Here is a 20,020-nt window from a genome sequence, read left to right as displayed (position 1 = left end):
ACTAATATAATCGGCCAGTCTCATAACGAATATACAAAACATTGGACTTAATAATAATCTTCATGGCTAAAAATATTACATTTTACGTATATAAAGAGAATACAACAGAAATCGAACGGAATTAGGCATAAAAAGAAAATATAAAATTCAAAGTGGATTAATATTTTTGAGCGATAGAATATGTACATACAGAATGATTATTAATGAATGTCCTCACTTTTTACCATGATTTACCGGACACGTATTTCTAACATATTATTATATTAGAAATTACAAATGCGTGCTCCTATGGTAAAAAGTGGGGACATTCATTAATAATCACTCTGTATATACGTACACGATGTACAAATAATGACAACGTAATTATGCAGTAGTCTACATCGCAATAATCTTAAATTTTAAATTAACACCTGTTGTACCGGCGGGTGCAACAAGATAAAATATTCGGGATTCGGTCCGTCTGAAGGGTTGGAACCCACGAGGAGGATACTTGGAGGAGGACGCGCAGGGTGGCAAATAACACTTTCATTTTTTTATTAACACTTTTATTCCCCAAACTTTATTATAAACGGTTTTCCCTCTTAATACAATCAAATCGCGGTGAACAGATCACGTGTCGTCGCGCACTCGGCCGCTGGATGTTTTGCGGGGTGTCGGGTGTCCGACTTATCGCGGAGCGCGTACGTGCCGCTCGTACTTTTCGTTAAGAATCTCCCGCTGCCCATAATTAGGCAGCCTAACTTATAGTTTCTGCATTTTTGATATGGTGGGGCATTAAGCCTTCGCGGTGATCATATATAGTCATGCTCGCGTCAATCGTACGATGTTTACGTTGCTCGCGCGATTAACGAATTCCGCAATCTTGCATTTCCAATACAACAGGCGCTTATGGCATGATTGTTGCTAAGCGGATATGCAAGACAATTAAGGTAATTAATTAAGGAAGCTATAACACCCTATATAAGAGCTCGACGTTAAAGAAACGTCCGAGTCATTTTTTACGTGTGATTCGAACGATATTGTAGTAATATTAAGAATATATAAACCAGGTACAGTTAACAGTATAAAAAAAAAAACAAAAACATAAAATAGTCTTAGCATTTTTCTAGATTAGCTAAAAAAATAATTAAAACTATGGATAATAAAAAAGCAAGTAAGTCGTGGAACAGTGTTGAGTCCGGCGAGGAGATCGTTATTTCTGGTATTTCTGGCAGATTTCCAAATTCAGACAATATACATCAGTTACGAGAAAATCTGTTTAACAAAGTTAGTCTTATTAGAGCAGATCATGGTCGATGGAAAATTGGTAAATAATTCATATATAATTATAGTTTTATGATTATGCCTGATTATTGTTAGAGTACATCACTTCTTGTGCAATAATTGTATGTGTTTGTGTAATTAACATTTATATGCCAAAGAAGATTTCGAAATTAATTTCACATAAAAAGGTAAATAGACTCATGTGAATTTATCGATCTTTTATTAGACCATCCGGATTTACCAAACTGTATGGGTACAATTAACAATGTGGAAAAATTTGATGCGGACTTCTTTGGATTATCTTTTGAGCAAGCACACATATTCTCCCCTGAGATGAGATTACTACTGGAACATTCTTATGAAGCAATTATCGATGCGGGAATTAATCCAAAACAATTGCGAGGAAAAAATACTGCTGTAATCATAGGGACATCTTTTATTGAAATGCAAGAGAAATGTCTATATGAGAACATTCAGGTAGAAAAAATTATTAATTCGTATAAGTATAGTAGAGAAAAATATCGTCGAACTTATTATTATTCTTGTGAGAGAAATTGTAACGCGCTTACCTTTTCTAATTAGACAGGCGATCTGAATATTGTTGGATGTAGCAAATCTGCAGTGGCAAACGTACTTTCACACTTTTTAAATCTGAAAGGACCATCACAGACAATCGATACAGCATGCAGTTCGAGCCTGTCCGCCATGGCCGTTGGTTACGAAAATATCATGTCGGGTAAATGCGAAGACGCGATAATTGGATCTACAAATATGTGCTTTCATCCCATTGCAAACCTGCAATTCGCACGTTTAGGTATTTTTTAAATTAATCACTTTTTTAATATGCTGAAAACGCATAAAAAGATTAAATTAAAGGATCGTTTCATTGAAAAATTCATTCATTATTCACCGGACTGTGTCATCTTGATATTTCATATATAATTATGTATAATATATCATATATGATTTTTATATAAATTTATATACAATTATATATAATGATTGCACATAATTTCATGTAGTCATTATATGTAATTATACATAATTATCTACGATTATATATGTAACTGTATATAATTATATATAAAAATCATGCATAATTCTATATTATTATATACAATTATTTATTAGTGTATACATAAGCATATTTGATATATTATTATATATAATTATATATAATTAATATATAATTATATATGGAAAAATTTTTACCGGGTTTCTGTACATGAGGTCATTCAATATAAATTGAAATATATTTATATATATTTATATTGTACTTTTGAGGTGTCTTGTCAGCCGACGGTGACTGTAGACCTTTTGACATCGCGGCAGACGGATATTCGCGTAGCGAAACGGTGGCAGTGGTATATCTTCAAAAGGCAAAGAATGCAAAAAGGATTTATGCTATATGTCCACATATTAAATTGAACAGCGATGGTTACAAAAAGGAAGGGATAACATACCCATCGTCGCTTATGCAAAGTACTTTGCTGAAGGAATTTTACGATGAGTGTGGAATACCGATATCTTGCTTGGATTACATTGAAGCACATGGTACCGCTACCAAAGTCGGCGATCTTGAGGAAATCAACGCAATCCAGAAAGTTATGTGTAAGAATAGAGAAACTCCATTAATGATTGGCTCCGTTAAATCCAATCTTGGTCATGCTGAACCTGCGAGTGGTTTCACTCAGATCGCTAAGGTAAAACAAGTAGTTTCCACTTTTATTTACATTTTCAACACAAAAGCCAATTAGAATAAAGAAACTACTATTTTCGTAGTTACTATTTTCAGATTTATTTTTGTTTTACTTATCCAAATTTGTAATATTAAAATGAACATAGAGAGATTCATACATATAATTTCACAGTATGATTAATTGATATCTAACAAATTAATTTAAATTTAAATTTTAAAATTGTTATTAACCTTTTAAGGTACTAATAGCTCTCGAAGCCGGTTTTGTCCCACCAAATATCAAATATACATCACCACGGAATGATATAGAAGCCTTACTAAATGGAACTGTTCGCGTCGTCGAACAAACATTGCCACTTAAAAATGGTTTTATAGGTATTAATTCTTTTGGTTTTGGAGGAGCCAACGCTCATATGTTGTTAAAGTGGAATCCCAAACAGAAGATTAACAATCGAGTAACGGATGATGACTTGCCTAGACTTGTAATATTATCTGGACGCACTGAAGAAGCAGTGAAATTATTTTTAAATGATGTCAGTAGACATTTCGAAAGAAACTTCAACATTGTTTACAACTAAACATTACATATTATTTTTTGCATCGTACATTTTGTCTTAATAATTCTTGATTGTAGGTTGCTGGTCATTCGACAGATGCAGAATATATCCGTTTGCTGCACGACGTCTATGCAGACAATATAGACGGTCACTCATGGAGAGGATTTATTGTATTAAATAATTTACAACAAGAGCCAATAAAAGAAATTCAAAATTGTGAGAGTGTGAGAAGGCCTGTATGTTTTATATTTTCTGCATTAGGCTCGCAATGGCCAGGAATGGGTATATATTTGATACTTTATACGTTATTTACAAGCATATAATAAAATAATAAAATTTTTTAATTAAAATTAGGTCGAAATTTATTGAAATTTCACATCTTTGCAAACGCGATAAAGAAGTGCGATGAGATTTTAAAATCGTATGGTATAAGTGTAACAGACATTTTGTCAAACAAAGACGAAAAAATGTGCCAAAACGCTTTATACGCATTTGTTGGCATCGTTGCTGTTCAGGTAAAATATTTATATTTCAAAAATATAAATGTCAATCGTATTTACTGATAAAATATCAAATATAAATTTTGTATTGTGCATCATTCGACTATTAAATATGTTAGAACTATAGTATTATATTATTAGATTTATTTTATCATATTTCATTGCTTGTTCAATAAGAAATTTTAAAAATATAGTATCTTGTTGTAAAATTATTTGTATGAATTTGTAGATTGGTTTAGTAGATGTCCTAACGTCCTTAGGAATTATTCCGAATTACATGATTGGTTATTCTGCTGGCGAACTTGGTTGCGCGTACGCGGATAAATGTCTCACTATTGAACAAACCATTTTATCCGCTTACTTTATCAGTTTGGCATGCATCGAAGAAAAAATAATTCATAGTTCTATGGCATTTGTCAGTCTTAATTACGAAAGTCTAAAAAATATGTGTCCAGCGGATATTGAAATAATATGTCGCAATAGTGAGAGCAACAGCGTTGTGTGTGGACCCACAGAATCCGTACAAAAATTTATAAAAAAATTACAGGTAAACTGAATAACTCTTGTATTTTATAAATGAATGGAAAACTTAATAATTTTCAAAATATCCTCAAATTCAAGTTCAATTTAATTCATCTATATAATCTGTAATAAACTTCTTATTTTTGTATTTTATTAGCTTAATAATGTTCACGTGAAAAAGATCTGCTGCAACGTTCCGTATCACAGTTCTTATCTTGCATCCGTGAAAACTCAGCTTTTACTGAACTTAAGCAAAATAATACCACAACCGAAAAAGCGAAGCTCAAAGTGGATCAGTTCTTCCATACCTCGCTTCGAATGGTCCAGTTCAGTATCAAATTTATCGTCAGCGGATTATCATACGCGTAGTATATTAAACACCGTTCTCTTGGAACAAACAACGCATTTAATTCCAACCAACGCTGTGATTATCGAAATTGCTCCAAATAACGTTTTGCAAGACGTTTTGAAAAAATCTTTGCATCCGAAAGTGGCAAACATTGTACTGAATCAACGCACTGAAAAAAATATCGAAGTAATCTTACAAGGAATTGGTAGACTCTACAATTATGGTTTACAGCCCCAAGTGGCCAATTTATACCCAGCAGTAGAATTTCCAGTTAGCCGAGGAACTCCTATGATCTCTCCATCAATCAGGTATAAGTTATTATCGTTACTACACTATACATGTTGGTTACAAGAAAAAATACATACGTTTGTATTATTCAGAATTATAATAGTTAATATATCTTAATTGTAGAGGAAAAGAGGGTAATATGGCACCCACTTTCATTTTATTGAATTTCGTTTATAATTAATATTTTCTATTGAAACTTAAACGATTACATTCGTCAGAGTGTTGTTGGACAGATTCTAGACTCAAAGTAATGAAATATTTATTATTTAGAACGTGATTTATAAAAATCTAATGCACTGCATAATCGGTGGAAAAAAGTGATTGTAATATGGCTATCCATCAAAATAATTTAAAAAAATTAGTTTAGTTTAAGAGAAACACAGTACCTTGTTACAAAATTATGTATTTTTAATTTTCCATTGTTTAGAATTTTCCTGCGTTTAGAAACTTTAGAAATACCATTAAAAATTTCATTAAAAATATCATCCCTGTTTAACATTAAACAATAAACATAAAATAATGATGTCTCTAATGTTTTTAAACACCGCTCTTTAGAATGACAATCCATTTATCGAAGAAATATTTCGATATAAAAATATCGCTTAAAAAACCATATTAATAAAATTTCATGTTATTGTTTTAACTTTGTATAATTTGAAATGTATACGGCTAAATAAAAAATTAAATAACATAAAACACTCGAGTGTATGTACCTTCGTGTAATAATACACTCGAGTTCAAGAATAATGAGGAAGTGTATGTAATTAAAGGTTAAAAGTGTATCTTAAAAAAGTTCAGAAGTGCTCAAAAGTAAAAATGTCTTATATCAATTGTGTCATTATGTATTGGCATATTATCATATCACTAAAAAACGGCGGGCTACTAAACGAATAACTCCATAAGCAATTGTTAGAATACATCACCTATCCATATAACCCTCTTCTCCTCTAATCGTTATAAAACATATTATTATTTAATAGACAAAAAATATTTTATTAGAAACTTTATGTAAATTATCGAAACGTCGGCATTAATAATGCTTCAAAACACATAAATAATATATATCTATTATACGTATAACTATATGATGCATAAAAACATTTAAATCATGACATTAGATGGGATCATTCCGAAAATTGGTTTACACCAAGTTATAAAATACAAAAACATGCTAAATTCAGAGAAAGGTACATCGAAATTTCGCTCGAGGATGAGGACTTTGATTTTATGGGCGGACATGTGATAGATGGAAGAAATTTACTACCAGCGACCGGTTATCTTGTATTCGTTTGGCAAACTATCGGCATGATAAAAGGGCAAATATATACAACGATACCAATTGTATTCCAAGACGTTAGCTTCATTCGTGCTACCCATTTATCGAAAAAAGAAGTTACAAAATTAAAAATTATGATACAAAAAGGTATTAATGTATAAAAAAAAGTTTATTCGTTTTAAGTTATTTTCTTGAAATTATAATTTTTAAATTAAAAAAGAAATAATTATTTTTAACTGTAAATATTTTTTTATTTCAGTAAAATGCAATATTATCCTAAGTAAATAATTTGAAAAAATGTTTTATTGAAACAAAAACATAATTATTTGTCAGTAAAAAATTATTTTATTAAAATGAAAAATAATAAATTATTTGCAGTTTTTACTAAATAAATATTTTTACTCAATATGAATTTAAGAGATAAATTCAAATTATTTCTCATGGGAAATATTTTCAATATTTTGTTCTAAAAAAATGTAAATATTCTTTAAAGACAGTCCTTTCTTCGTTTTATTTATTCTTTATTTCTCTTTCAAAATATAATTTTTATTTTTAGAAACATTCTTTTAGAATACTTGTAATCAAATATATAAAAACGTTACAGATGGAAAGTTTGAAATAACCGAAGGAAATAATATTGTGGTGACGGGTACAGTGTACGAGACATCGAATCCGGAACAGGAAATCAATCCTATAGATAAGTTACCGCAGAATAACGATGAAGAAGAACATATGACTGCTAGAGATATCTACAAAGAGTTAAAATTGCGCGGTTACCAATACAGCGGCTTGTTTCGTGGATTACACAGCTCATCTATTTCATGCAACAAAGGACATATCATTTGGAAAGGTAATTGGGTAACATTTATGGATACCATGCTACAAATGCATATTATCAGATACGATACGAGAGATTTGTATGTTCCTACGAGTATTCAAAAATTGGTGATCGATCCAAGTCTTCACGCTTCAAAGCTACAAGACGAGGGCATAAACGTTACAACAAACACAAATAAATGCAAGTATTTTCAATTTACTAAGTGCTGCTTTGCTTTGATATATGACTATGACCGCGCAAAAGGATCCTCATCAAAATCTTTATTTTAGCCTTATTACCGATACAAACACACCGGGAGATCGACATGATTATAGCTGGCGGAATAGAGATTCGGGGCCTTAAAGCCACTCAGATCTCTCGCCGGAAATTAGCTCAAGATGCCGTTATCGAGGAGCACGTATTTGTAGCGCATCATGATCAGGCAATACTTTCTTTAAACGAAGCGATTCGAATATCGGCGCAACTAGCGCTGGAGGATCATCAAATCATCAAAGTGAAAGCTATCGAATTAGTAGAAGATGTTGATGATGTTACACCAGAATGTCTCTCATCCTCGTTGCTGATTGAAGCTTTTAGCGATATGCCATTAATACAAGCGAATATCACTTTGTTAACATCGCCGAGTCGTTTCAGTTCAGTGGACTTGTCGCCAAACATTTTAATCGACGATTTAAACAAACGATCTGTAGATGACGAAGTCTTAATGGTTGCCGGATTTAATCTTCTGACTAAACAACAAACCTCTTTAGAACGACTTTTGCCATTTCTGAAAGAAGGTGGTTATCTATTGACGCGTGAAAAATGCGACGTAAATGACTATAACAGATATCTGCAACAATATCAATTGAACGTTATTCTTGAAAAACGCACTGATAAAGAAATGATTGTTCTTATGAAGAAGAAAGTTCAAATAGAAAAAAAAATTATTGTTTACGTAAGAAACGATAATTTTAATTGGCTGGACGATTTAAAGCTGCTGGTGAGCGATGAGAACAAGCTCAAGAAAACTAGTAGGATTATACTTGTTGGAGAAGGAGACTCTGAGTGTGGTCTATTAGGTTTTGTTAACTGCTTAAGAAAGGAACCAGGTGGAGAATATGTTAGGGGTGTGCTTATTCAAGATAAGGCTTCAAAATTTTCTCTTCAAGATCCCTTTTATATGCAGCAATTGCAAAAAGATATGGTTATTAATGTATTACGATCTAATGGAACTTGGGGATCGTACAGACATTTACGATTATCAAGACCGGAAGCGAATCATGTACCTTCCGCTCACGTCTACCAAATGGTATATATAAATATTTTCGAAGCATGTTGATCTGTTAAATATATTATGTATTTTAATATACAGGATGATTATTAATGACTGTTCCCACTTTTTATCATAGAAGCACGCATTTGTAATTTCTAATATAATAATATGTTAGAAATACGTATCCGTCGGTAAATCATGCTCTTATGGTAAAACGTGGAAACAATCATTAATAATCACCCTGTATCACATCAATTTTATTTAAAATATTGTTCTTTTTTTATATATCATGAATGAAGATGTTTTCTGCAGGTACGTGGTGATTTGAGTACATTTCGTTGGATAGAAAATAATGTTTCCGTCGAATTTAATTGTGAGGACTTGGTACGTGTCGTTTATTCACCCCTCAATTTTAGGGACGTAATGTTGGCCACAGGTAAATTAATATTTAATCAGGCAATTTCGCAAGGACGATTATTTCAAAATGTTCCTCTTGGTTTGGAATACGTTGGATTCGATGCCAATGGACAACGTGTGATGGGACTTCGTGATACCAAGTAAATAATGTTCTGAAAAATAATTGTGTATGTATAGATACAATGTCTGCTATGTAATATCATAAATTAAAATTATTATTTCTAGCTGTATAGCAAACGTTGTTGTGAAAGATAAAGATTTGTGTTGGAAAATACCGGACGCGTGGACATTCGAAGAGGCTGCGACGGTCCCATGCGTTTACAGCACGGTTTACATGGCATTGTACATTCAAGGCAAAATGAAGAAAGGCAATAAAATACTTATACATTCTGGTACTGGTGGTATCGGACAGGCAGCTATTCACCTTGCTCTCGAGGAAGGCTGCGAGGTGTTCACTACCGTGGGAACGCATGACAAGCGAAACTTTATTAAGGAAATATTTCCGACAATTTTGGATGAGCATATTGGAAATTCTCGAGATACCAGTTTCGAAGAAATGATAATGCGGCACACGAACGGTCGCGGTGTCGATATCGTGTTGAATTCATTGGCGGAAGAAAAGTTACTAGCATCCGTTCGTTGTTTGGCACAAAACGGTCGTTTTCTAGAGATCGGCAAATTTGATCTGCTTTCTAACAATCCTTTAGGTATGTTAGGATTTAAGAAAGGTATTAGCTTCCATGGGGTTCTACTCGATAATATGATTACTGGCAATCATAAGTACAAGTCCCTATTATTCAAAATGGTAGCTGATGGTCTGGAAAATGAAACTATCAAACCAATTCAAGTAAAAGTTTTTCCGAAAACAGAAATTGAACAAGCTTTCAGATACATGACAAGTGGAAAACACATGGGCAAGGTATATTTGTGACTTATAATAAGATAAAAAATTATTCTCTTTAATAACATAATATCACACTCATAATATCCATTCTTAATACATGAACATGTTTACAGATTATTATAAATATCCAGGAAAAGAATAAACCTTTAGACGAGCCTATTATGGCATATCGTCGCTATTACTGTCTCAGAGATAAAAGTTATGTTATAGTAGGTGGTCTGGGTGGGCTTGGTTTGGAGTTAACCGATTGGTTGATATTGCGAGGTGCTAGGAACATCATTTTGATTTCTCGTACTGGACTGAAGAATGGTTATCAACGCATGAAGATTCAACTGTGGAAGAAAAAGTATGGTGTAAATGTGTTAATCGTCAAGAATATCGATGTTGCTGACCCAAAGGATTGCGAGTACCTCTTGCAAACTGCGGAAAAAGAAGCACCGGTAGACGCGATATTCAATCTCGGTGTGGTGCTGAAGGATGGCGTTCTGAAAAATCAAACCGTGGATACATTTGCAGAGTCCTTTCAATCAAAGGCTCGAGCGACGCAGACTTTGGACAAACTTTCGCGAATGATCTGCCCTAAACTTCGGCATTTCGTAGTATTCTCTTCCGTTTCCTGCGGCAGAGGGAACGCTGGACAGACTAATTATGGCATGGCTAACTCCGTTATGGAGAGGGTGTGCGAAAAGAGGGTGGAGGAAGGTTTACCCGGATTGGCAATTCAATGGGGAGCTGTGGGTGACGTGGGTATCGTCGCTGACATGCAGGAAGACGATAAGGAACTGATTATTGGTGGTACCTTGCAACAAAAGATATCCTCTTGTCTCGACGAGCTTGATAAGTTTCTACTTCAAAGTCGGCCGATTGTGAGCAGCATGGTGGTAGCTGAAAAGAAAGCGGGATCTTCTGGACTTGGAAGTCTGACAGAAACTATCAGCAGTATTTTAGGTAGGTACAAATTCACTTTTTTTTTTTGTTTACACTTACTAGGTCTTATACATTAAACCAGTTTATTAGTTAACCAGATACGAATAATACGTTACAGTATAATTAAAAATAATTTTTTATGTATATTATAGATATAAAAGACATGAAAGTTGTAAGTCAAAATACATCTCTGGCCGAACTTGGAATAGACTCCATGATGACCGTGGAAATCAAACAAACCCTGGAACGAGAATTTGATATTTTTCTCACTCCGCAAGAGATACAAAATCTTACTTTAGCGAAGCTCAACAAGATGTCCAATGCGAACGTCAGTGACGATACCACGCAAGACGAGAAAACTAATGCAGAAGGGCCGAATGCTATAAAATTTCTAGTTGGCATTTTAAAAGATAAAGATTTCGTTTTAGAGACCTGTTTCGAGCTCTCAACTAAAAAACAGAAAAGTACGACTGAAGTTTTTCTTGTACCGGGTATCGACGGCTGTGGAACAATTTTTAATCATTTAGCACCAAATATTAAACTTTCAACAACGGTTTTGCAATACAATCATTTTTACAATACAAATAACATCGACGCTACAAATGTTATATCGGAGACAACTAATCATCTTACAAATGTGCGTAGTTGGATTAATAATTTCATATTATATTGATGAAACGTTGTTTTTATTTAAGATAAGTAAAGTTCATCAAATTCTTTCAATATTTTTATAGCTCATACTACCAAAGTTGAAAGGTGAAAAAGATTTTGTAATGATAGGATACTCCTTTGGATCTATTATCGCAATTGAAATAACAAGAAAGTTGGAAGCCATGAATTTTAAAGGCCGTCTGATCCTTATTGACGGTGCTCCTGAACAAATACGAACAATGTACAAACATATAATATCAGATTCTAACGATGCAGACCTTCAGAATATTGTGCTAACCAATATTATGGAAATTTATTCATCAGAAACTAGTGAAAAGGTAAATTTTTTCTCGAGTTTATGTAGAAATTAATTAAACGGTAAATTTTTTACATATTTTTGTCTTTTGCGAAAATTATCAATTGTTATCAAATTTTTCTATTTTATAGTTTTATATTTCAAGAGTTTTTGTTTTGAAATAAATCTTATATTTAAAAAAATTATTGGAAGAAAATTTTATAATAAAAAATACATTATTTGATAGATTGTACTGGAACTGGAGAAATATAATACCTGGGAAGAAAAATACAATATTTTCGCAAAACAGTTCTTAGTTATGAATACGTCACTCTCACCAGCAAATTTAAAGACATTATGTACTACAGTTTACAAACATTCAATCGCTATTCGATATTATGATCCTTCTACGTTGCCGCCTATTAAATCTCCAATAATCTTGCTAAAACCAACACATTCGTTGTATACATCCATGATCGAGGAAGACTATGGTTTGCTCAAGGTATTTTTAAAAAGCTACGCTAACCTACGTTTTAATAAATTGTAGTAAATCAAATTCAACGAAACTTTGTTAACAAAATATATAATTATTTAAGGTATCTGAAAATGTAGTAAAAGTACACTACGTCGAGGGTACTCATGTGACGATACTGAAAAATGAAGAAGTGTTAGCTGCAATTAACGGAGAGCCACCATTCATACTTTGATGTTATAATTTACTTACAATTTAATAATTAAAATTTAAGTTTGTACTTGTTCGTAAAATGGTGTATATATTTATAAATTTTTCTGTTTAAAAATAAACGAGCACCATGATGGCCATTTAAAGATATTTAAAGGCAATTAAAAAGGTAGCATTAAAAAATCAGATTGAACTATATTACTGGAAAACAATAAAAAACTCAAACTTATTCGTAATATGGCTCAATCATGTAACGTGCCTTTTTAAATACATTTAAATATTTTTAAATAGCTATTATTGCTCGTTTATTAAAAAAAAATTATAAATATACACACTATTTTAGGATGAAATGCAAATATAAATTTAAAAAGATGAGAATAAAGGGTTTTTAAAAGTTAAAAAAATTATGATTATTTACATAAAAATTTATTCTAATGATTATTTATAAAATTATAATAAAATTTGCTACAATAAAAGTTATTATAGTTTCCTATTTGACTCTAACACTAAAATTTTTTAAAAGTACCTATCAGAGAAATATTTCAAAAGTGAAAGACTTCATAAAAATTGCGAAATGTGTGGAATATTTCTGAAACAGCTCTAGAATAGCAAAATGTTTATTATTTTTGCATTTGAGATTTTATAGAAAAACTGAGGAAAGGTTATTAAAAAAATTGAAATCTTTCTGAAATATTGCACTGAAAGAAAAATTTCTTAAAACAAAAAAAGTTATTTATCTGATGGATAAATGATCCAAATAGCTTATTTACTTGTAGTTAAAATAAAATATTTCTTAATTGAAATATTTATGTAAATAAAATAAAGAAATAATTTTTAAACAAATAATTTTTTCTTGTAGTTCTAGAAAATATTTACTGTTGAACTTTTTATATTCAAGATAATTAGATTTTTTAATCCAAAAAAACAATTTAATTAAGTTTAAAAATATTATTTGATTATTTGAAAATTATTATTTAAATGTAAAAAATGTAAAAATGCAAAATTATATATTTAAGGTGATGTGATTAATTACTTAAAGGGATCCTAAAGTCAGGCCAATTACAGACAATTTTTATTAAAGCATATTTTAAATTGTAGGTATAAAAAAGATATGAAAGGTCTAAGTCTACATTTCTCTTTGGTCAAACTTGGAGTAGACTCCTTGGTAATAAAATAGAAATGACACAACTTTTGGAATGATAGATTTCTCACTGCATATGAAATACATAATCTCACTTTCGCAAAACTCAATCAACTCAATCTAATCCTTAAAAACTTTAGTAACGATAACATGTAAGGTGAAAAAATTTGATATAGAAAAGCTAGACATAAAATTTCTAGTTGGTATTATAAATGATGAAGATTTTCTATCGAAAACCGGTTTCGAATCTCTTTCAATTAAGAAACAAAAAATCTAATAAAAAATTGTAATATATAAAAATTCATATAAGATAATGTATAATGTTCGCAAAACGTAAATTTATTCAAAATAATTTTGTCATTATATTATAATCAATATATCGTTACTAAAAATATATTTACAAAAACGTAATAAACTTCTCATTAGTTTCGGTATTAGTAAACTTCGTAGATGAGAGATTATATAAAAGCTCTTTCGATCATAATTGACTTAAAAAAGTCGGTTGTTCATAAAAAATGAAATGTTTTCAAAGATATTAAGAAGTAAATTTTATTGGTTATAAATTTTTTAATATATACATACATACTTGCTAAATCCTAAACCAAGTAGGTAATCCAGGTGCTTTATTGGTTTTTAGGAAATCCTGCATATCTTTCTTAGTCATATCTATCATGTCTTTGTCCAGTTCAGGTTTTACATCCTTGAACAAGTCAGGAAACACAAACGACTGGTCTTTTGGCTACAATGAATAAATAGTTATTTTTAATAAACTTCCTAGTTTCTTTTTTTCACAAGAAAGAAAAACCAGTTGCAATCTAACCAGGACAACATAGGCAATTTTGCTGTCGTCTTCTTTAATGATGGAATTTTGTAGTCGTTCTCTCTTGAATCTGCCCATTTGTACTTTTGTCCTCACGTCGACTATATTGATATTATAAATCTTCTCCAAATAATTCTTTACGTCTTGTTTACTCATTTGCATAGAGCAGTGAAACTGTACAACATTTGGTGGCTGTTTTTGTTTAGGTGCAATTAGCTTCATCCAGAAATTTGGTAAAAAAATTCTTAGTTGCGGATTGCCTTTTTGATATAGAGGATAGCTAAATGGATACATAAATTAAAAATCAAATGAATTATCAATTTAATATTATAATGTTATTATTCTAGTTCAACTTAAGAACGTTTCAAGATTAAAAGTAACGATATGCAATTTGAAAAATTATGAAATGTATATAAAATCGCATAAGAAATATTATTGAATACTAAAATCCTACAGCAGTTTGTTAGTTTCTCTTAACTTTAATTAAATTATACATATCCTACTTTTATCCAAATTTCAAGATTGCGTTTACATGGATTATTCATGTTTTATTCACGTGATGTTTACACAAATCTTTTTCATATAGACAATACAAGTAATGTAAATTATAAATTGGATAACACACAATAAAAAAAAAGTAATTAAGTTATAAAATTGATAATATATCTAACTTTAGTATTAATAAAATAAAAATATATTAAAAATACAAAATATTAAGAATACAAAAAAATAGAATATAATTTTTTTATACACTTTACACTTTTACTTATACTTCATACAATTTATGCTATTGGATGGTGAAATCTAAATCTTTTATGGTGCACTGATTATTATTTACATGGATAACACTTAGTTTATATTGTATATAAATTATTTATATTTTATGCAAAAATGCCTAATTTTGATATAATACATATATTCAATGCATAACTACAAGATTAAATTAAGGTTAAGATTGGCTATCGCTTCTGAATCTTAATTCGTTTCATCACATTATCATTACATTTAATTATTGGGTTAAATATAATTGAGACTTACAATCGTGTTGACATTGTGTTGTAAAATAATAGACCTTTGTTTTATATTTAATTAAATATTTCAGAAATACGTCCCGATTATTACAACCTCAAACCATTGCTGTTTACTATCTACAGAGATTTTTGTTACCGGCAGAATTGAGTTTAGAAATCGGAAAAATTCGGTTAAATGTAAAAAGTGAGGATTTAGAGAAAACAAATACTAAATAAATTTAAAATTTTTTTACGTTAAAATTCGATTTAACATCGTCAAGATGAGGAAGAAATTTTGAAAATATGCGCTGGACTTTTATGATAAAAATAAAAGGTTCGAGTCTCCACTAAACAGTGCCTGAATTGGCCTGAACGTCACACTCGTCACCTGTTCCAAGATTATAACCAACAGCAAAATGTATCGCGCAAATGTAAGTATATTCCCTTTGTCTTTATAAGAATATTATTGCCCTGCGTTAATCATTGAGACTAACAGAACAAGATAGACTCGCGGAGCGTACACTTTGTAGCAGAATGGCCAGCCGCAAAGGGGAAACATGGATGAACTTCGCCAGAATTGTCTCGATGGAAGACAAGCCGCCTCTATGAATCAAACGTCGATGACGATCTCGGAGCAATTCAGGAAGTCGTGGTTGACAGCTATAATCGGTTCCATTATGTTCGCTACCGGAATGTGTCTTCTGTTTTGGAACGAGGTGTGCGAGTGGCGACTTCTGTCATATATTGTCTGATAGATTTTCTACAATTTCACTGTGTTCGTCTTCCCTTTCAGGGAAGAGCTGTCAAAGTCGCGCATTCCTTAGACGAGGCTTTGCACAATGTGATCGTGCTTCCTAATTCGATGATGCTGTCACCTGAATACGAGGGCCGCTTGATACACTTGTCAGGCGCTTTGCAGATCTCCGAACCATTGACTGAGCCAGATTATGGAATTGTTATGACAAGCGTGAAGCTGAAGAGGAGGGCTCAGATGTATCAATGGGTCGAAATCGAGGAAGAGAAGAGGTAGCGATAGAGAGCTTGGCATATAGTTGAGATTTATTCACATCATTTAAAGAAAAGTTTTTTTTAACTCTGGAATGTTATTGCAGAATCTTTCCAAGTGCTAATTTTTGTTCTTAAAACTTTGATAGCTTAAAATAATATTTGTAGAGATGCTTATAAGCACCAAATTGATTAGCAATTTAATTTATTAATTAAGTTCATCTAGAAAATTATGGAATACTAAGATTTGTTTTTGACTGATATAGCCATTCTCATTATTTAAATATTGATATATTTCCCAATCATATTAGGATTTTGTTTTATATTAAAATAATATTTAATAAAATTTTTATTATATTGAAATAGTATTAATTCAGTTATTCAAACATCTCATCGCAATCTATAAAAAAAAGATATAAAAAACTTAAACATAAAAAAGTATAATAAATTTTTTTAATTTTATGAGCTAAATTTTTGCTTGGAGTAGAATAATATAAGAATAATATAAGAAAAATATGAATAGCATTCCAGAGTTACTTTAAAATTCATTATTAAATTTTTTATGTAATAAATACTTAAAATAAATTAAATACTCTCTTACGCTTTAATGTATGATACATTAAATATAAAAATTTTTATGTGTTTAGTTTTGGTGGAATAGCGGAGGATGAGAAACACTATTATTACACAACAGAATGGAAGGACAAGCTCGTGGATTCGGATCATTTCTATATTCGTGCTGGTCATCACAATCCAAAAGAAATGCCAATTAGAAGTCAGGTGCAGATCGCAGAAGAAGTGAAGATCGGCGCTTTCACGCTCGGTATAGAATTGAAGAAGAAATTTACTGACTTTGTAGAAATCACCAGTGACGAGAGACCAGAGCAAAAGAACATTAAAATGCACTCTGGATTATATTATCACAGCGCAGATTTGTGGAATCCACAAGTATGTTGTTTGCAAGAAGTTTTCTTTCTCAGAAGTTAAGAATATTCGAAATTATTTGGAACTAACTGAGAATCAAGATTCATATGATTACAAAGTTAAAGATAAAAGTTCTAAGCCAAAATTTCCAAAAATTTCTTTCAGAACAGACATTTTTCCTCTTTGTAAAATTCATACAAAATTGTTGGAATTTCTTCAGAATCAATCTATTATTCAACTTGTAGGTGGGAGACATCAGAATACAATTTTCCTACGCGGGTAAAAGCGGAGATGTTTATTCAGTAGTTGGCATGCTGGAAAAAGATACCATTAAGCCATATTACACATCTCACGGTGAAGAGATCTTGCTTCAACGAAGACATAAAATGTCAGTGGATCAGATGTTCCATTTGGAGCATGTGCATAATTACTGGCGAACCTGGACTGTCAGGTAATTTCTAATAAAATATTTTAGATAAATGTAAGAATAAACATTTAAAATTGATAATAATCTGATTTTTAAATTAATCTTTTTCATTGAAATTCTTTTATTATATAATTCTATTATAATATATTAATAATTATAAATGACATTTTTGTTCCAGAGGACTCGGGTGGCTGGTTTTGTTTGTGGCGGCATCGTGCTTAGCAAATATACTGAAGACAATTATATTAAATTCGACGTTCCTTTGCGGCATAATAGCAGTCGAGTCTCTGACTATGTCGGTCTCTATGTCAATCAGTTTATTAGTGATCGGTTTCGCTTGGGTATGGTATCGACCAGTCATTGGTTTTTGTTTAGCATTAGCGTCCATTTTGCCATTTATTTACTCGATATTGACGTCCGGTTCATCTCAAGAACGTAATAATTATAGAAGATTATAGATTACATTCAGATTTCTTCCAAGATATTTATCTTAAGATACAATAAACTTAATTTATTACTTAATTTATTCAATGTATATATGTGTAGAAACAATGTGATTTATTCACTTTTGTCGCATTAACTAACTTTCTGCTATATATTATTAGAACATATTTGTTACATGTATATTATTTAGTGCTGTAAAGGATTGAATTCTTTATTTCTGAAAGCGCCATCCAAATATATGTGAATGACATGACATTTTATAAAAAGCACCAATCGAGTTCAATGATGTCTTATGGTAAAAGATATCAATTATATTAAAAAAATGCCAAAATTGTGCCAAATGGTTTCCTTTGAGAGTTTTTCAATAAGATTTAATAATGTTATTTGTATAAGAATAATACGTCGCAATCAGCGTGTCAATGTCATTATCTTTGAGTAATTTTCTCTGGAATGTTGGTATTCACCACTAGTCATAAAATAGAATAGAATTAATAAAAAAAAATTTAACTCATAATTTAACAATTAAAAAAAAATTCAAAGATATTTAAATTTTTCGACAGAATTTACATTAAGTATGTCACAATGTCTTATAAATAAAAAAATGTTAAACAGTGACTTCTGAAACATTTGATGTGACGTACATTTTTCTTTCCTCTTTCTTTCGCCTTTATGCACCTCTCTCTTAAATATTTATTTATTTTCAGAGTATAAAAATGTCATAATTAAGTACATATATATAAAAGTACAAAAATAAATCTGCAATTTATAGTAAAGATTACAAATTTAATAAAATAATATGCATAAAATAATATCACATTTATATTATATATATTATTAAATGTATATCATTTTTATATTATATTTATATTATTATGTATCTTTAATTTATTTGTATTAGTTTTCTTGTTATAAAATTCATAAGAAAAGCTTCAAATAATTTAAAACAAATACAAAACTTGCGTATTAATTAATAAAAAAATAATTCAATATTAATAAATAAGATTAAAAACAGCGCTATTTTTTAATGAAGATTTTTATAATCCTGTGTTGTATTTTAGATTGAGGAAGAGCTGCAAGAAATATGTTATCTCAGAAAAAAGCATGAATGCCCATGATTTTAGCCGATTCGATTTTTCGAGACGCCATGGATGCCATCTCTATAATACGACGTACACTACGATGCCAATATATACAGACAGGTTAGATCTCGGAAAGCACGTCACCCGCGACTGTTGGCACACGTGGCGAAAAGAGCGCCAAGTGTGTGCGTACACAAACTTCAAATTCTTCCTATCCTAACGGCTTTCGCGAGATTCATCGAGTCGTCTTGTCGCGATTTATGCAAGCACAATTGGGATGAGACGTGAATACTGAAATATGGGGGGCGAATAAACAATAGACACAAAGAAATTGACTCACCGTTCACCGCTGGTCACTCCGTTCAGCTCCGTTTCGGGGTCTCAACCGCAGCTCTTGAACATTCGAGTCCGTCCTAGATCCTCACGACGATTCGTCTTGATTCACACTTAACACGAACCTTCGCGATCCTTCGTTTTCGGCATTCTCGAAACACTCCCGATATTCCCGCGCGTCGGAAACTTGGAATACGAGGCAACGGAGAAGATGCGAAATACGGTTGAACGCGACACGATTTCGCATCATGCTGATCATGCATCGTACCTGGCACGACGAATGCTGGCACGAACGCTCGACACTCCATGACACTCTCGAAACAATCGCTCGCGTCAAAAACTCGTATAGGACGACGCAGATGCGAGTTGAAATACGCCTCGACCTTCCGCCGTCTTCCCTAATCGACCAATTGTACT

The 20,020-nt window shown here is 31.4% G+C and overlaps 3 protein-coding genes across 15 annotated transcripts in view; 2 read left to right on the top strand and 1 right to left on the bottom strand.

Moving 5' to 3' along the window:
* Window positions 1–12,824, top strand: part of LOC105208165 (low-density lipoprotein receptor-related protein 6) — a 37,467-nt gene extending 24,643 nt beyond the window's left edge. The window contains exons 1-20 of one of the 4 annotated variants that reach the window (XM_039456609.1): window positions 422–1,049; window positions 1,110–1,306; window positions 1,490–1,740; window positions 1,846–2,077; window positions 2,548–2,966; window positions 3,202–3,495; window positions 3,597–3,801; window positions 3,874–4,034; window positions 4,249–4,566; window positions 4,699–5,198; window positions 6,297–6,601; window positions 7,059–7,472; window positions 7,562–8,580; window positions 8,857–9,101; window positions 9,187–9,880; window positions 9,979–10,813; window positions 10,945–11,429; window positions 11,527–11,781; window positions 11,986–12,240; window positions 12,335–12,445. In XM_039456609.1, the coding sequence (XP_039312543.1) occupies window positions 1,135–1,306; window positions 1,490–1,740; window positions 1,846–2,077; window positions 2,548–2,966; window positions 3,202–3,495; window positions 3,597–3,801; window positions 3,874–4,034; window positions 4,249–4,566; window positions 4,699–5,198; window positions 6,297–6,601; window positions 7,059–7,472; window positions 7,562–8,580; window positions 8,857–9,101; window positions 9,187–9,880; window positions 9,979–10,813; window positions 10,945–11,429; window positions 11,527–11,781; window positions 11,986–12,240; window positions 12,335–12,445 (7,170 nt within the window). In that variant the 5' untranslated portion in view covers window positions 422–1,049; window positions 1,110–1,134. Of the gene's footprint in view, window positions 1–421; window positions 1,307–1,489; window positions 1,741–1,845; window positions 2,078–2,547; window positions 2,967–3,201; window positions 3,496–3,596; window positions 3,802–3,873; window positions 4,035–4,248; window positions 4,567–4,698; window positions 5,199–6,296; window positions 6,602–7,058; window positions 7,473–7,561; window positions 8,581–8,856; window positions 9,102–9,186; window positions 9,881–9,978; window positions 10,814–10,944; window positions 11,430–11,526; window positions 11,782–11,985; window positions 12,241–12,334 lie in introns of those variants that run through there. The other 3 variants (XM_026138346.2, XM_039456607.1, XM_039456611.1) reach the window with 3 other exon arrangements.
* Window positions 1,467–15,571, bottom strand: LOC105208156 (probable 39S ribosomal protein L23, mitochondrial). 8 transcript variants are annotated; one of them, XR_005576147.1, is made up of 6 exons: window positions 15,420–15,571; window positions 14,382–14,661; window positions 14,144–14,300; window positions 10,665–10,750; window positions 10,276–10,481; window positions 9,894–10,197 (listed from the first exon to the last, which is right to left on the bottom strand). XR_005576147.1 is itself a non-coding variant. In XM_026138359.2 (4 exons), exons 1-3 carry the CDS (start codon window positions 15,431–15,433, stop codon window positions 14,151–14,153), a joined length of 444 nt encoding a protein of 147 aa, XP_025994144.1. In that variant the 5' UTR covers window positions 15,434–15,571; the 3' UTR covers window positions 8,911–9,113; window positions 14,144–14,150. The 8 variants fall into 8 exon arrangements, 3 of the variants coding, with proteins under 3 accessions (XP_025994144.1, XP_025994146.1, XP_039312560.1); XR_003269122.2 differs by having other exon boundaries at window positions 14,148–14,300; XR_005576150.1 differs by lacking the exons at window positions 9,894–10,197; window positions 10,276–10,481; window positions 10,665–10,750 and adding exons at window positions 1,467–1,678; window positions 1,833–2,058.
* Window positions 15,572–15,667: 96 nt separating this feature from the next.
* On the top strand, window positions 15,668–18,664 carry LOC105208154 (transmembrane protein 43 homolog). Of its 3 annotated transcripts, none has more exons than XM_011177935.3 (6): window positions 15,668–15,822; window positions 15,922–16,107; window positions 16,185–16,417; window positions 17,044–17,344; window positions 17,566–17,771; window positions 17,926–18,664. In XM_011177935.3, the coding sequence occupies exons 1-6, from the start codon at window positions 15,808–15,810 to the stop codon at window positions 18,203–18,205; spliced, it is 1,221 nt and encodes a 406-aa protein (XP_011176237.1). In that variant the 5' UTR covers window positions 15,668–15,807; the 3' UTR covers window positions 18,206–18,664. The 3 variants fall into 3 exon arrangements, with proteins under 3 accessions (XP_011176237.1, XP_011176238.1, XP_011176239.1); XM_011177936.3 differs by having other exon boundaries at window positions 15,684–15,822; window positions 15,898–16,107; XM_011177937.3 differs by having other exon boundaries at window positions 15,704–15,822; window positions 15,888–16,107.
* The last annotated feature ends 1,356 nt before the right edge of the window (window positions 18,665–20,020 follow it).

Source organism: Solenopsis invicta, chromosome 13 (assembly GCF_016802725.1).
Source record: "Solenopsis invicta isolate M01_SB chromosome 13, UNIL_Sinv_3.0, whole genome shotgun sequence".
Classification (NCBI taxonomy): domain Eukaryota; kingdom Metazoa; phylum Arthropoda; class Insecta; order Hymenoptera; family Formicidae; genus Solenopsis; species Solenopsis invicta.
The sequence above is the reverse complement of the archived record's forward strand: the minus strand, read 5'-3'. Positions and strand labels throughout refer to the sequence as shown.

What these genes read in the sequence shown, in the direction of transcription:
- LOC105208156 (XM_026138359.2), bottom strand. An exon ending in AAATTGCCTATGTTGTCCTG is followed by an intron (nt 14,301 to 14,381) that starts GTTAGATTGCAA and finishes TATTCATTGTAG; the next exon opens with CCAAAAGACCAGTCGTTTGT.
- LOC105208154 (XM_011177935.3), top strand. An exon ending in GTCTTCTGTTTTGGAACGAG is followed by an intron (nt 16,108 to 16,184) that starts GTGTGCGAGTGG and finishes CTTCCCTTTCAG; the next exon opens with GGAAGAGCTGTCAAAGTCGC. An exon ending in GAAATCGAGGAAGAGAAGAG is followed by an intron (nt 16,418 to 17,043) that starts GTAGCGATAGAG and finishes TTATGTGTTTAG; the next exon opens with TTTTGGTGGAATAGCGGAGG.